The following is an 18,021-nucleotide window of genomic DNA, read 5'->3' as shown; positions in this document are numbered from 1 at the left end:
TTTTAGGTCAGTTTTAAATTGACTAGAAGCTTATATGGCATCTTAAATAGTTATTCAGCTACTAAATATTATGTTATATTTGCCTTGAACTTGTTGAAGTTGTTTGACAACTGAATTTCTATAGAAATAAATGAGTTTAGACTGCATTTTACATGTAGAATATTTTAAATTAGAATCAGCCGTAAGAAATGATCTATATTTATCAAGTAACGTACGGTGTCATGAGGAATGACCATTAAATCGTTGTCAATAACCAAAATAAATTTAGTAAAAGCAGTATCGTGTTCTGAGATATATGCTTCCACGGGTTTGGATCTTTTTTTTTCGTTTTTAGCAAATAATTTGTAATGCAACCAAAATGACTGAGTGCTTGAAGTTTAAAAGATGGACGGGAAACTATTTCAACTTTATCTTTATCTGACACGGATAAACATTTTTAATACGCTCATCTGATTCAAACTTAAGTAATTTTTTATCTTTCTAAAATGTTTCGTTGCAACAAAATATACAAGCGTTCCAGTTGAACGACTGCATTCTAGAACGTGTACAAATACCCGAAACTGAGGGACATCAGTCAGATAAATGTATGTCGTCATTAAATATCAGACTAGAAGCTTCCTCGCTTTAAAAGGGGGGACAAATATGTTTACTTGTGTAAGTTTTGTAGCATGAACGATGATAAACTGCCTGCACGGAGTTCTTCAAATTAACAGCTATCGCATTAAACATCTTGATGTTCATCTCATCCAATCTTTTATGCAATGCAGACACAAAAATCGACTTTCCTAAACTGGTAAATTGACTCAAAATTTCAATCGAGGTTTTGTTGGCATATTATGCACTGCATAAAATTTAACAACTTTTGTCTTTTCTTTAGACTTAATGGAGCAAGTTGCAAAGTACTTGACATATCACGGAATATTTACTGAAACTATCCGTCAATTATTTTGATTTTACAATAAGACTTTTCTGACAAAGTATATTTGATGTTTTATAGGGAAAACGGTACTATTTATTCTGCCATAGGCGACAATATTAACATTTTCTAAATTTACCACTTTTTAAGATAAAAACCTGGATAAAACAGTTATATGTTGTGTTAGTACTTTATTATTCTGTTTTAAAAATTAAAGCCAAATAGTATCATGACCAACTTCCAACGGAGCTTGTTTATGTTATCCATGCCCACCGTCATTTTGCACCAAATTTATGAAATTTTGCAAGTCTTTTCGAATAATTCTCTAGAAAATATTTCAATAGGTTTCAAAATTTATATTGTAAATATACACACTGCAGTTATTCATAGATAAATAAAAAATGTATTGTACCCTTACATCCAATCACAGCGTTCATAATTTGACTTCCTTCACCTGCCTTGGGTACACAAAAGGCCAACCTAATGCTGGGAAAATTTAATACTACCGTTTTCCCTATAACGATAAAACATAGAATATAAACATATACAAACAAAGTATGTGGCATATATCAGTGCACTTTAATTGAAAATATTTGTATATAATAGCTAAAAAGGTAGTTATTTCATATATTATTTGAGAGTAACTTATTGACTAATACACAAAATGTGACGGAAGGCAAGTGATTGAGTTCCGTGTTGAAATTGAAGATTTTTACTCCATTCTTTTTCCATTGATTTCTTAAGGTTTTTTTTCATATTTTGGTTCCGAAATTTTTATCACTTATTAGTTTTATTAAATACTATATGCTTAAAATATTATGGCATTATTTTTAGTACTACTATGAAGAAGAAACTAAAGTTTGAGGTTGAATTTGCAATTAAAATTACCTCAATTTTAAATAGTCTAAACTTCGCAAATTTTATAGATTAGAAGAAAATAAAATACTGAATAGAATATTTTGACAAATAAAAATAGCTTCAGGAAAAACTATTTCAATTAAATGTAAGCAAACATACGCATTTTTTCATTTTGAAAAAGGGGGTTGAAACTCTCCAATATACTACCAGTCATTAAAACCACTTTTTAGAAAAAAGTGACCGTACGAAATTCTGACGACAGGGCAAAAACTAAAGAAGACATATTTGTCTTTAAGTTAAGACAATTTTTAGCCGTGTGTTATTTGGGGAGATTAAACTCGCGATCTAGACGACTTTTTACACTTCTGTCACCGCATTATTATATAAGTACCATTGTGCAAATCTTTAATACAGGTAAGCGTAACAATCTATAAGCTTACGTGTATTATTGAGTTATTTTACATATAAATCTTGATTTTAAAGGTAAGCTATACATGTTTACACAGGAAATGATAACTTAATGTTTATAATTTGAACCATGTGACATAAAGTGGTGTTTACGTTCCTCATTTCACACTCCGTTCAGACAAACCTTTACAGAAGAATACATTATCTGATACAGAAAATTCAAAAATTGCGTTGATTTTGAAATTTGGATTATTGCAGAGGTTGGCATTACTGTAAGTGATTTTCCTCCGCTATAAATGTATCAGAATGAATAGATATATATATTGTCATGCATCAGATTTCATCTTGATAGATGTCCATGCCTAGTGATGCAATTTAGTTTAGCAAATGACTAAGTATTTATTTTTAAAATCTTATAGACAAATATTTTAATTCATGTAATTCATATCAGTAACTGTATCAGTTTATTTTTATATGCTGATATATATATATATATATATACAACTCGTCTAAACATCAACAAAACAATGTTAGATCTGTAAATTTGCTTACGCAAATTTTTTGTTCTTCCCTCGCCGGGATTCGAACCCATGCTACTGAGATATCGTGACACCAAATCGCCTGCACTGTAGCCGTCCCGCTAGACCACACGACCACCTGGGCTTCATAAAAATGAAGCTTTCGGTGGCCGGGTGTTACCTTTCCACGTCAGTTTTAATCTAGCGTCGTACTACAGTACATGATATATAAGGCATGGAGATGTTATTTTTAAAGATCAGCTAAATTATCTATAGTAAATGATCCTACAGATTAATGTAAGATACAGTCACAGAAAATAATTATATTTATAAGTACGTCTGAGCCAGTGACAACTCTACAACAGATTTATCCATCGGATCACCAGCAGCGATGATGATACATGGCTGTGTACATTATGTTTATACAACTCGTCTAAACATCAACCCAACAATGCTATTTACCGGATTTGTTATCACATAAGCAACACGACGGGTGCCGCATGTGGAGCAGGATCTGCCTACCCTTCCGGAGCACCTGAGATCACCCCTAGTTTTTTGGTGGGGTTCGTGTTGTTTATTCTTTAGTTTTCTATGTTGTGTCGTGTGTGCTGTTGTTTGTTTGTCTTTTTCATTTTTAGCCATGGCGTTGTCAGTTTGTTTTAGATTTATGGGTTTGACTGTCCCTTTGGTATCTTTCGTCCCTCTTTTGTTTGCGACAACAATGTTTTTCGGACGTTTAGTTTCTCATCAGAAAAAAGAATCGACAGAGTTGAATTTCTTAGAGTCTTAATTGGTTTCTCCAAAGTTGATTGTAGTGCTGAGTCCAAATTTTACGCATAACGATGTATTTGCCAAAACATCGACAAGTGTGTGACGGATAATGCCGTCCAAAACATTAAATTAAATAACAAATTATTGCTCAGCGCTTGTGGGTAATGTAAATAATTCAGTATCATTTATTTTTGATTTCCAAAATGGATTGATTAAAATTCAATACTCATACTTGATAAAACTGCTATGTAAATCAATAAATTGAGATTCTCAGTTTTGTGAACATTCCTTTCGCTAAAATAGTTTCAGGAATTTTGTTAAATGCCTAAGGAGAAAAATGTTCAAAATACATATATATATAATGCATTAAACTAAATTCTATATTTGCGCCTGTCCCAAGTCAGGAGCCTCTGGCCTTTGTTAGTCTTGTATTATTTTAATTTTAGTTTCTTGTGTACAATTTGGAAATTAGTATGACGTTCATTTCCACTGAACTAGTATATATTTGTTTAGGGGCCAGCTGAGGGACGCCTCCAGGTGCGGGAATTTCTCGCTACATTGAAGACATGTTGGTGACCTTCTGCTGTTGTTTTTTTCTATGGTCGGGTTGCTGTCTCTTTGACACCATTTCCATTCTCAATTTTATCTATGAAGGTTTGACAATGTTATGGATGTGTAACCCTAGAATTGTAATGTATTTGCTTGTTAACTGTAAAGAAAAACTAAGTCTATTTTCAAAGCTTGGTGTGTTTCGATTTACTTAGGATAATCTACCCCAGGAATAGATAACATTAGCTGTATTTGACAAAACCATTTTGGATTATTGGGTCCTTTATGCTCTTCCACTAAGTAATCTATTTTGACTTTAACTTTATTTATTGTTTAGATAATTCTAGCGTATTTGATGAGACTTTTATAGACGAAACAGTCTGACGTACAAAATTGTAAAAAAAAAAGAGGAAACAATACAAACTAACAGAAAGAAGAAAAAGATTAAAAAAAAAACAAAAAAAAAACGATGGTATAAACAGGTGTCGTATCCCCATAAGAGAAATCAAATTGGAACTATTCTACATATACAAAGGAGGGAACATATAGGCTAGGGATACCTGATGAGGATAAGCCTAGGTCTACATGACCATAACCGAAACCCCCCCCTTTTTTTTTAGGAAAACACAATAATTATACTACAAACATGCAATTGTGAATTTCTAGAAAAATATGGAAATAAATGCTGAGAAAAGTGCTCCATAACCGGAAATATATATTTATCATACACTGAGTTTATCAGCTCTTAAGTTGAATTAAAAACGAAGGATTTTGATACGATATACTGGATTGGTCCTGGACTTGATTGATTTCAATTTTTTTTAGTATACACACAATAATTAAACTACAAACATGCAATTGTGAATTTCTAGAGAAATATGGAAATAAATGCATAAGAATGTATTCCATAACCAGAAATATTTATCATACACTGAGGTTATCAGCTCTTATTTACTCTAAATGTATGCACATAGGAAATTGATTTAAAAACGAAGGATTATGATAAGACATACTAGATTGGTCCTGGACCGATTGATTTAAACATATCTATGATAAGTTTATATATATTTATTATATATCAGTTAAATACGGAACAATGAACATAAATATCTTCATTTTTTTTTTCTCTGACTGTACTTACGTAATAAATATGCCTCAGTTGAGATTTTATAGAATTATATTAGGGTTGGAGAAGTTATTCATGACTGAAAAGCTTTAACTTCAGACTGAACCTGAATCTTAACTATAAAACAAAGTCCATTTATCAGTAAAATACTGAAAAATGAAAATCTATATTCTCGAAATTTTGCTCAGGATACTGTATTTTGGCCATAAATAAAGGCAACAGTAGTTTACCGGTGTTCAGAATTCATAAATCGATTGAGAGAACAAAAATCCGGGCTACAAACTAAACCCGAGGGAAGAACATCAACTATAAGAGAAAAAATACGGAAGAACAGGAACACTAAAGTGCAACAAAACCAAACACCAAAATACATAGAAACGAACTATTTGACAACAACTGTCATATTTCTGACTTGCTACAAGACATTTAAAGAATGGGTTTAACTTGGTTTTATGACTACCCAAAGCTCCCGCTCATATGACAATTGTATAAAATATCACTTAAATGACAACACTACGTGACAGAAATACAACATAAACATACACGCAAGAACACTCATCACAGAGAAACGCACAAACAAATAATATAATAGTCGAGCCTCGCGTTTTAAATTTAAAAAATTAAACTGTATCAAGTGGATAAATATCGTATCACACTTGATGCAGTGGTTGAATCTATGTTTTATATATGATTGGGCAAAGTGAAACAATTTTTCATTTAAATATATTTAAACGCTAGTGTGTCGTACATATCCATTTGATCAATCTTTTTCAACGCAATATAATGTGGAATAAAATCTTTCGAACATTTTTAGAATTCCCCTCTGTAAGAACCAGGTTTGTATTAGATTAGTCTTTATTCTTTATTCCTATTAAAATACATCAATGTTTTTCAATGTTTTTTTCTAGTGAAAACATCCGATTGGATTGTTTTGTGTACTGTAGTTTGTCTGTTTCTTTATTTTTTAGGCATGACGTTGTCAGTTTATATTTGACTTATGTGTTTGAGTGTCATTTTTGTATCCGTCGCCTCTCTTTGATCTGAAACATTTTAGTCCTTATTATCTTATATTTGTTAGATATATATGTACAAAAAAATATTAACCCCTTATGTTTGTGGCATAACATCGTGGCCACAAGTTAATTGTTTTCTGTTTAGTATTAAATTTACTATATTAAGATCAATTTTGTTACATCTTGTGATCAATTTTATTTGGCAATCGCCAATAGCAGTCAGCAGGGTTAAAGAACATCAGTTGTTCGACCTGTTAGTCAAATGCGTTTTGTTTAAATATACTTCTTCACTTTTTTAGTCTTTTGGAAAATGTTGTTAGTGCTGTATTTAGACCCTTCTACAACAAAATTTGTTATACATGCACACGTATAAAAATTGCGGTTTTTATACAACGCAATCATAGGTTTGAACGTAGTTTTCAATTTAGACTCGTTTATATTTTTCCGTTTGGGCTTGTATCATATTTTCCCTCCGGTTTATATGATCCGTTCATCCTATATTGACTCTTAAAATTCAAGAGTCTATCTAAAAATGAGGGTACATTTTATATGGCCTTCCAAATACTGTTTCGATCCCTAACATCACTGAAGAGACATTTATTGTCGAAATCCGGATCTGGTGTACAAAAAAATATTAACACCTTATGTTTGTGGCATAACATCGTGGCCACAAGTTAATTGTTTTCTGTTTAGTATTAAATTTATATTAAGATCCATTTTGTAACATCTTGTGATCAATGTTATTTGGCAATCGCCAATGGCAGTCAGCAGGGTTAAAGAACATCAGTTGTTCGACCTAATAGTCAAATGCGTTTTGTTTAAATATACTTCTTCACTTTTTTGGTCTTTTGGAAAATGTTGTTTGTGCTGTATTTAGACCTTTCTACAACGACATTTGTTTTACATGCACACGTATAAAAATTGCGGTTTTTATCCAACGCAATCATAGGTTTGAACGTAGTTTTCAATTTAGACTCGTTTATATATATATATACTAAATATTCAATTATATATATACGAGTCTAAATTAAAAAGTAACTACGTATATATATAAAGTGCCTAGAAAATCAACCTAACGATGTTAGAGTAGATTTGATTCGTAACTACCTCACCGGCGCCGGGGCTGGAACCTGTACTTTATTTTCTAACTTCTACGACAACACCGCCTAGCATTGCGCAGAGACCTTATCCCCTCCTCTAACTCTAGCTTATATATGTTTCGGACCATATGAGTATTTGGACCATACGCGTATGGTCATGACCATATGGGTATATACTCATATGGTCGGGGTAGTTAACACTGTTACAGTTTTCTTTTAAAACTTCTAAACTCTTCATATGGTATGACCGTTCATTAAAAAGACGCTATCATATAGGTAATTTTATTATTATATTATAATAAAAAGATAAGCTAAATAAAAATAAGAGGTTTCACATAGTTAATTTTACTTAAGGTGGTATGGGTGTCTTCCTCCATCTTGGATTGTAAAAAACAGAGAATCAAAGGTCCAGATTTTCCATCAAGTTAGCAAAATTTGATGCAAGAATGCAGATGTTTAATGTACATTTTCATTTAAAAGTACCAATTTATAAGAATATAACTTCTAAATATTGATATTTTTTCAAATGTTAATTATTTTTGGTTGTTTTTATTTTTATTTTTTTTTTAAATTGGCATTTTAAGGGGAGGTAACTCTAAAAAAAAGTGCATTTTCTGAAGGATTCTGTATGGAATTTTCCTATTTTGTATTTTAGCCGGAAAAAACGTACGGTGACCCTATCTTTTCTTTTGATATTCTCAAAGCAGTGTCTGAAAGCTATCTTTTCCTGAAGTATTTAACAATTCTATCATTTTATTTAGTTTCTAATCACAAAATGGTGTTTTTTTCCTGTATAATCCATACAAAATGTGTCATTTTGTCCCGTCCTGTAGCTTGAGAAAATGCGCGGTGACCTATCATTTTTATTATATTTTTCAACATGTATCAATAGATACAACGTTTTGGCAAAGTATAAACAAATTCTATCATTTTTATTTTAGACTCCCATACCACCTTAATTGTCAAATTTATAGTAAACACATTTTATACCAATGGTCATTACCGATGGTCATTACCGATTTGTTATTACGAGTGAATGGCAATATGTCGACTAAAAAAAATAAATTTCAAAAATGTCTTTATGAACTGTTAATTACATATCAAACCTTTATTGAGACTTTAGCCTCAACAGACGAACAGAAGTCACTGAAAAGTAACACAGTTTATTTTAGTTGTCTTATGAATATGGTGTATTGCAGTCATTTTACGATATTTGAGATCTAGAGCTTCTTAAAAAAAAAACGTAGACCTCAGTATAACTGGACGCAGCTGCAAAAAGAGTAGCTTTTCACTCGCAAGCAAAAGGTGTAAATGAAAAGGATCGTGCACAAAATTCTTGCAAATGCAAAAAATCTATGATTATGGTGGAAGTGAATGTCACGTAAGCCTACATGCATGAACGTAACTAGCGATGAAAACTAACTATATGGCATCAATATTTAATTTTTACGTAGTTTTTGTATTATGAAATTAATATATTGTCTGTAATCATCACTGTTGTTTTTATTTAAAGTTTTTGTGATATTGAATAGTATATAATGTAATTTGAAAAAAATACCATACGCGTATGGTCCAAATACTCATATGGTCCGGCCCGTTTATAACCATACGAGTATTATACTCATATGATCCGACCATATGAGTATACGCATATGGTCCGGAACATATATATATTATTTATTTGATTACTGCTAGTATTGTAAAATTCAAGCAGAGATGACTGTTAGCTCACTGTTTCAAGTCTGAGCTATTGACTTTTAATATTTGCCAACTGTATAACATTGATTTACATATGCCAACAGTATTGCTGATTTATTTTTAATATTTTACGAAATGAATGTTCTTTGATAAAGATATTAAGTTAAAGGCATGGGCGGAGGAACCTCATTCCCAAGAGAGCCATTAGACAGGAACAGAGTTGTAATTGTGACAGGTGGGAATACGGGTGAGATTTTTAATTAATAACAAATATACATTTAATAAAAAGATAAGCCTTGGCCTTTTAGTCTTAGCTGCATGATTTTTTATTATAAATTATTTGCTTTGAACTGGCTGTCACTAACTGCGAGGACTCACAGATCTGTGCCCAGTGTCTTTTGTTGCGGTGATGTACAAGTACCCTGCCACGTCCATTCCGTGCTTTTGATACATGTATTTCTGTTTGTATTTATCTGATCAGTTAAGTATAAGTTGTTCACCTTATTTTAATAGTTGGTTCTTAAGTTGAACTGTTACACCACTGTCCCAGGTTATGGGTATGGTTGGGCGCCCGCTAAACTGTCTAACCCCGCCACATTCTGCATGTATGTGTCTGTCCCTAGTCGGGATCCTGTGATTCGGTGGTTGTCGTTTGATCCTATGTATCATATTTGTTTCTGTTCATAACGTTGTACATAAATACGGCCGTTAATTTTCTTGTTTGAATTGATTTACATTTGTCATGCCGGGGCCTTTAATAGCTGACAATGCTATATTGATTTTACTCATTATTGAAGGCCGTACGGTGACCTATAAATGTTAATTTCTGTGGCATTTGGTATCTTATTTAGAGTTGTCTCATTGCATTGGCAATCCTATCACATCTTCTTTTTTCATATATCAATAAAGCATTGTGTTCGTCCGTTTAATTCGCAAAAGCTTCTTTTAAAAACATGAAAATAAATTGAAAATCAATAATAAACTTCTAAATACTACTAAATCAATGTGGTTTCATCAAAATTGAGCATATAATGAAATGCAAGACGATGGAGCTATTGGTCCAAGAGTTCATGTTTGTTTGAAGTCATCTATTTGAATGTTTTATAGACGCCATCATATTTTGGTTGACAGTTATGTAATATGGGTCTGATGATGTTGGATATGTTTCAATTATGGTATCCACTCATTACTAAAAATATTTGGTAAATTGTTATGGTAAATACAGCTTGTCATGATTATCATAAAACATATATCTATATTTCCGTTGCATATCTTTTATAGGAATCGGTTATGAAACAGCGAAATGGATCGCAATGTTAGGTGCAAAAGTGATCATAGCATGTAGATCGGAGACGAGAGCTCTTGAGGTAAAACTGGGAAATATAAATGTAAAGAGATGATTAATGTAAAGCAACAATCGAATAAAAAAATTCAAACCAAACCAAAGTATACATGTCTTAACCGAAGGACATTGGTGCCCTTTTATATTGAACTAAATTCCCTTAATCGGCTCGCCTGACCCGAAGATTCAAATGTCTCTTCGTTTACCTTTACAAAATTCTTATCTAAAAACTAAGATGCCAATGCCAACCAAACTTGACTACAATACTCATTGGGATATCTGGTTATTAAAATAAGTTTGTGATTCCGCCTTCAAGGTCTACAAATAAGTTAACATGTGTCAAATAATGAATAAACTTTTCACGGGTAATTACCCCTAAATGATGATTTCAATATCCAGTTTTTCCATAGTATGCAAGAACTGTAACAGATAAAGCAAATTATAAGCAACAAAAATCGATAAGCGAGACAAATTTCCAAATGAGTCAACATTGACGAAATTTTCAGTTTTTTTTTATTACATTTTGGTTTCAAATGTCATGTCAAAAGTAAAAAAGAAAGAGTTAAACTTGCCATATGCAATTGTTTTACCTCTCATGTCCTCAATATGCTTACCGGTAGTTTACAGATATAGCCTAATTATAATAGCTGCTATTGTAGTGTATGCGTATTTCGTCCAATTGTTAGTTTGTACCAGGACATGTTATATTGTTTACTCTTGAACTCGGTTTAAACATAGTTTTAAACATGGAAACAAATAAAATTGACTTGAGCACGTTTTGTCATTTGTTGCCATTTATTTAACGTATAAAGTAAATTGCGTTATCTTTTAGCAATTTAGTAAGCATCCAATTCAAGACTGGTCAGTAACTTTTCAAACCCTTAATTCAGTTTTCGTTCAGCATAGGTAAATAACATCTACAGTATTTGTATTCTGACAAAGATCGTATTGTATCAAAATCAAATATTCTGAAATAGATTTTTGTAAATTGAGAAGCGTATGTAAACTAGAGAAACAGATAATGGTCTCAGCGGGGTTTTTTTTTCGTGCTTTTTGTTGTTTTTTTCATTGCAGACAGTAATTTATAAGTAGTTTATGTGTTTAACTGGGCTATAGTCTATTGTTTTTTATCTGTAGGCAATTGAAAGAATGAAGAAGGAATATCAAGAAGAGAAGCAAAAAGGAACAAATGGAATTATCCAAGATGGTGACATATATGTACAATTTATGAAAGTCGATTTTGCATCTTTGCAGTCTACCAAAGAATTTATTGAAACCTTTAAATCTTTCGGGCAAAAACTACACACTTTAGTGTGTAACGCAGGATTAGGTCTTGGCCCTTTAGGTTAGTTTTAAAACATGTAAAATCTCAAACGCATTCATCATTTTCTTTATTACTTGAAAAGCACTGGAAGAAAATCAATTGTATTACCTTTTTTGTTAACTTTTGAGTAAACAGCGAAATCTTGTGACTTTTGAATAACTTTTGCTTCTTCACTGAAAACTTTGAATACTATTCATAAATTATGCCTATATATTTCTCCGTTGAGGATGACATATACAGTAATGTTTATTACGAATGAATTAAGTTTATGATAGTGTTATATGTGCCTGTAGTTCAGCTGTCTTCTTTGATGTCTTGTCATATTTGTTTTTCGATTATTGTTTTTTTTTAAATTATGCCATTGTTTTTTTCACATTTTTGTTTCGTTTTTGGATTGGTCATTGTTGACGACCGTGCGATCCTAACATTGCTTTAATGTGCATCATAATACTTTTTTTATAGTTTCTCATCATAATCTATACCATATCTCCCTAACTGTTTTTGGAATTCAATATTTTTTTCAGAATATACAGAGGACAAAAATGAATTGGTATTTCAGGTAAGTTTAATAGTATTGTCGAATACATACAAGAAAAGTTCACGAAGTAATCCACAAAATAGCATAGTATTTAGCCTCAGCTATTAAAATATTGTTGTTATGTTTATTTCAAGCCATACACTTACAAATTGTAAAAATTGAAAAGATATGTATGCATACTTAAATTCCAAGATGCTAAATAAGATTTATAGGTGATGAGGTATCGTGTCACTAATTTCATAAATAAAGGTGTGTAAACAAGCGCATTCGTGGAAATCAATCCATAATTCTGATGGATTTCCAAGATTTCATCAAATTCTTAATTATACTGTGACAAACAACAGAGAAGTGATGTTTAACCTAGCTATTGGTAACTAACCATTAGGTTGGCATGCATCAAAATGTTCAATATTGCATTCTAATATCACAAAGCATGGTTTTTTTAAAAGACTAAGAACATATCGAGTCGAATACAAAATAAATGGAAAATGGAAATGGGGAATGTGTCAAAGAGATAGCAACCCGATCAAGGATAAAACAAATCGACCAAAGGTCACCAATTGGTCTTAATCACAGCGAGAAAAGAAAACTTCTGATTGGTTCTTTAATGGCACACATGCTATGTAGTTATTTGATTGTTTAATTGTTGCTGCTTTTTGTTCGCTCTATATCTAGTGTCAAATAGTTCCTGCATATTTAGGACGACAACAAACATGCAACATTAGAACAGGATTAAGGGCGTAAAATTAAGTGTCACTGGTAAAAGGGTTCTTTGGATAAAGACAGAAAAAGGCCACCCACGGATTCCTTAAAAAAGTGTTTTAATGTGAACAAAAAACGTGACACTCTCCAAACACAAACAAAAGGCATCGGATTGAACATCACGATTATGTTTACACTAAGCTGTGTATACTATATATCCATTACAGCCAAACAGACAGCCTTTTATGGCGTATTTGTTAACTGTCGGATATTAGAAGTCCAAGCGATCATATTCCTATACACCAGTCAACCCTTTTTGGTAGATAAGTTTTAAAAATTAAAAACAATTGTTTAATCCGACGCAGTCACTCTTCATTCTTATGTGTAATTCTAGGTTAATTATCTTAGCCAGTTCCTACTAGCCATACATCTGATTCCTCTAATGGAATGTTCAGGTGCGGATGACTGCAGAATTGTGTTGGTATCAAGTGATGGACATAACCTTGCTCATCCTTTTAATGCATCATCGATTCAAGGAAAACATCTGACAGAAAACAATTTCGAATGCTTTCGTAACTATGCCAATTCTAAATTGTACCAGGTAAGATACACCAGTTGACAAATATAAGGGAGAACAACATGTAGCAATCAGTCCCCCCCCTCCTCCCCGTACAAATCAAATAGTAGCTCACTTGGATTGTTGACTATAATTTATTTAGGGCTGCTTCACGCCCATAGGCAAATGCAACATTCATATTCAGGACGATAATATGGCAATGAGATATGATTATCCCATCCTTTGTACTAGACCGATGGATTCCGAACTTGCTAGCTCATCAAGCAACAGTCTTTTAGTTTAGGAAAACAAGCCATCATTCTCAAATACATTATTAAGGCAGGATTAATAAATGGGCTCCGAGTACATTGTTTCGATTTTACATATATGCTGCGAGGTTGGCTTGAGGAGGAGAAGAAAAATGTCACTTTTTAAGTCTACCGTTTGGGGAAGCTTTTGGTTAGTCTTTATAATAGGTTACATAGGAATCAAAGATATAAAATTATAAATCGAATAGAGAATATCGCAATACCTTCCGAGAAGCACAACACTGCAGTTTCACTTCCAGAATAGGAAATGCAAATAGATGCACGAGAGAAACATGATTTAATATATAAATATATGATAGCTTCCCGTGACATATGCCCGTGGAGTAAAAAAGAAAAGATAAAAAAAAAGACTTTGTCTATTATGGCGTGGTCGGCACTCTGACTTATATTTTAAATCAGATGTTGCGCCTTGTCTAATGTATTTCAACATAAATGTAATAGATATACTATCACGCTACAAATTTATATATTTATAGGTTATGCAGATGTATTTTATGAATAGAAGGTTGAAGGAAAGCAACATATTTGTTGTATCAACCCATCCTGGAACAGTGGAGACAGAATTCGGTCGGGATATGGAATGTTCTCGTACATGCTGCATATATTGCTTTGGACATACAATGAAATTCTGTCGTAAGTAGCTGTTGAAATAATAATGATTACAAGTTTTTAAGTTGGGAATCAAATTCATAGTAATTTGGTATAAATTTATCAATTTAAAAGATTCCCAAAAGAATATGCTAAACAATAAGCCATTTATGTTTTTGGGGGATATAAAGCTGGGTGTTCGGGTAAAAGAAAATAATTCTAAAATGAAGTCTTCGTTTCATTCTAATGTATTTGTTGTGTATGTGTTGTGTATATGTCGTTTGTAGAGTAAATCACAGTCTTAAACTGTGATATATTTTTTTTAAACTTGTACATTTTGACGCATTTTTTCTATAGAAATGTTAGCCATATTATAACTTTATTTAGATTATTGTTTCGTTTCTTTTACTATCTAAAACATTACTAGTAAACAAAATTGCAACTTATACACCACATTTCAAAGTATAATTGAAACAAATATGTTTTTTATTAGACTGCATAAAAACCCCATTCGAAGGAGCAGAAACTGAGATATATGCTGCAATAGCTCCACAACTTAAAGGTATTCGAGATGTTTACTATGCAGACTGTAAACCAGCAACTACCTCAAGTCAATCAAGGTATACTGTGACATACGGGGACCACCATTTAAATTTTGGGCCGGGGTTACCGGAGTTGTAAACTGAATATGCTGCTCTGGTTAGAATAGAAAACTTTTTTCTTATTCATTTTTTTTTCTTATATTTTTTTTCAAAGACAGAATGAAATTGAATATTTTTGGCCTATAAACATTTACAAATTGCAGAATATATTTATCTGCGTAAATTGAAAATACTTTTTTCGCGCGGAATAAATAAGCATGTCTAGTAGCAGATTCGTATATATTCCATCCGCAAAAAGTCTGTAAACTGTATCTGACGTATCTCACATTAAGTAGGCCGAGACATATAGAGAGAACTGCGGGCCTGTCTAGCTATGTTATCTATTACATGCTTTCAAAAGCACAATTTTCATGTTGCATATTGTATAGATATCTTTATATCATGCAAGTGTTTGCGATCCAGCAATTTGTTTGAAATACAGGTCTTACAAGGATCTAACAAGGATCCGTTTAACTTTCTGTAAGAGCATTTATTGTGTTGATATACACATTCAAAAAGCCTTGGCAAGTTATTTCGATTGTGAATTTGTTTTAAATGCATTTTTACACATTATGTCCATATCGTAACTAACTTCTGATTGCCGAAATATTTGTCTTTCTATGCAAATTTTAAGTCACAGAATTCTCAGGTCGCTTGCTCGATATCCAAATTAGAAAGGTGTCATGTAAAATATTTCTTCTGAATAGTTATTTTAGTACTGCAGAATTGAACCATACATAGGCTCAGAAGTGAAAAAAAACCTCATTATTAAATATTGTCGCGCGTTTTAACAAACCATTCGCACTTGAATTTTATATTTTCTCATAAATGTTTATACTCATGATATGCACTTGAAATATATCATGAAATTTTGTAGAAATATGGAAAATCAAGAAGCGTTATTAAAAGTTTCATTGGAATTGTTGAAGGACTATATACCTGAAGATATAGTACACAGATGGTCAACAAAACCAACAACATTAGCATAATATATACCGCATTCCCAAGATGATCTAAATCTTTACCATAATTCTAAGACAAAACAAAATTCTCTGAAAAAATTTAATACTTCTTAGTATTGGCATTGCCGTTGAACCTGATTTAGTTCTATCTTTGACATTTTATTTATTGTAAAGCAATATCTTCCTCGGCAAACACATGCAGTCAAGTGGATCATGTGTATACAGATCTTTACAGCAACCGTTGTTTGCCTTTTGAAATAATGTATTATATATATATATATATATATATATATATATATATATATATATATATATATATATATATATATATATATATATATATATATATATATATATATATATATATATATATATATATATATATATATATATATATATATATATATATATAAATCATCTACTTTTAAATGTGATTGTCCTTATATTTCGAACAAGAAAATAACATAATGTGGTATCTGTATTGTGGAAGTTATGCGTCATATGGTTATTTTAAAAATGATTGTGTACTGATTGTTTCGTGACCGTACAGTGACAAATATTTCATGCAAATTCTGGATAAAAAGGTACATGGAGAAAGCAACTTGGCTCCGAGACAAAGGACAAAAAGTCTAACAGCGTCAACCAACTCCACGTCACTTACAACACGAGTAACACCGCTAGCCATAATCTCGGACTAGAGAAGAGGTGCAGCCAAAAAAACTTATGAACTATGTAAATGTGGTGAAGGTCAGATGAACCCTCTCAGACGGATATGTACACTTTACATTATCATCCAATACACCAAATATTGTTGACCTATTACTTATTACGAAAATAATAGTGCACACTTAACATTGACTAATGAACAATGAAAATAATGTCAAGGTCAAATGAACCCTACCAGATAGTCATGAACAGGTATACTTTACAATTACTCCATAAACCAAATATAGTTGACCTAGTTGACCTACTGTTACAGGCCTTGGGACAGGCACATAAAAAGATGGCAGTGTAGAGCACGTTTGTAAGTGCTCAACAAAATGTTTGCGCATGCATTAAATATGCTGCTGACTTTCTGGAGTCTTGCTTAGACAGTTGATTCATTATATCTACCAAGTGTTGTTAAGTAATGTATTACAAACGGTAATTGGGTAACAGCTGGTCGGTCAAAGTAATAGGTTTTTACTCTTTTGTAAGAATATTACTTATGTTGAATTGCATCATTTTTTTATTTATTTGTTTAACCAGCTACTACCTTTTTTCAAGGATTTGTATCCTTGCTTTTTTGTAGATATTTTGAAGTATTACAATGAAAACAATCTACTCATAAAATAATTTTTTAAAGGTTTTTTTATATCTTTAATCGTAGCAGTTGTAGGTTTGCTTACAAACTTGATTTAAAGCAAAATAATATTGAAATGTGAATGAAATTACATATTACTAATTTTTTTCAAAACAACTGTCATCAACATAAAATTGAACAATCTGAAAAATTAAATGTGGAATGTGTCCTTAGTAAACAAATGATAACTCTGTTGGCATATAAAATTATAAAGGGACATATTTCTGTTCTCAATTAATGTATACCTTACATTTTAAAACCTGTGTACATTATTTTATTTGGCGGCATTTTGTCCTTATTATGATTGTCTTTCTGATATTGTTTATCATCTCAACATTTATCTAGTTTATTGATTTTAAATTTACATTGTGTCATAGATCATATTTATTCTTTTAGTGTATGTTCATTTGTTTGTATTTATGTCTTTTGATTGAGTTAAGCCATTTCAATTAATATTTCATAGTGTCTCTTTCTATGTTGTGATGTTACACTATTGTTTCAGGTATGGATGAAGGTTAGTACTCATTAAAATGTTTAAACCTGCTGCATTTTGTTTGCACCTGTCCTAAGTCAGGAATCTGATGTTCAGTGGTTATTGTTTGTTGATGTGGTTCATAAGTGTTTCTTGTTTCTCAGTATTTTATTAAGATTAGACCGTTAGTTTTTTTTGTTTAAATGGTTTTACATTTTAGTAATTTTTGGGGTCCTTTATAGCTTGCTGTTTGTTGTAAGCCAAGGGT

At 31.8% G+C, this 18,021-nt stretch overlaps 1 protein-coding gene across 4 annotated transcripts; it reads left to right on the top strand.

Annotated features, from left to right (window-relative positions):
- The first annotated feature begins 2,297 nt into the window (after positions 1-2,297).
- LOC143064374 (WW domain-containing oxidoreductase-like) lies at positions 2,298-16,198 on the top strand. 4 transcript variants are annotated; one of them, XM_076237152.1, is made up of 9 exons: positions 2,298-2,454; positions 9,113-9,204; positions 10,239-10,324; positions 11,437-11,644; positions 12,148-12,182; positions 13,258-13,464; positions 14,225-14,381; positions 14,830-14,956; positions 15,855-16,198. In XM_076237152.1, the coding sequence occupies exons 2-9, from the start codon at positions 9,129-9,131 to the stop codon at positions 15,964-15,966; spliced, it is 1,008 nt and encodes a 335-aa protein (XP_076093267.1). In that variant the 5' UTR covers positions 2,298-2,454; positions 9,113-9,128; the 3' UTR covers positions 15,967-16,198. The 4 variants fall into 4 exon arrangements, with proteins under 4 accessions (XP_076093267.1, XP_076093269.1, XP_076093268.1 ...); XM_076237153.1 differs by having other exon boundaries at positions 2,316-2,442; XM_076237154.1 differs by lacking the exon at positions 9,113-9,204 and having other exon boundaries at positions 2,307-2,454.
- Positions 16,199-18,021: the final 1,823 nt, after the last annotated feature.

Source organism: Mytilus galloprovincialis, chromosome 2, assembly GCF_965363235.1.
Source record: "Mytilus galloprovincialis chromosome 2, xbMytGall1.hap1.1, whole genome shotgun sequence".
Taxonomy (NCBI): Eukaryota; Metazoa; Mollusca; class Bivalvia; order Mytilida; family Mytilidae; genus Mytilus; species Mytilus galloprovincialis.
The sequence above is the reverse complement of the archived record's forward strand: the minus strand, read 5'-3'. Positions and strand labels throughout refer to the sequence as shown.

Coding starts and splice junctions, on each gene's coding strand:
- LOC143064374 (XM_076237152.1), top strand. CDS start 9,129: ATGGGCGGAGGAACCTCATTCCCAAGAGAGCCATTAGACAGGAACAGA. Junction 12,183..13,257: donor AAAATGAATTGGTATTTCAG/GTAAGTTTAATA, acceptor GTGTAATTCTAG/GTTAATTATCTTAGCCAGTT. Junction 14,957..15,854: donor ACTACCTCAAGTCAATCAAG/GTATACTGTGAC, acceptor GAAATTTTGTAG/AAATATGGAAAATCAAGAAG.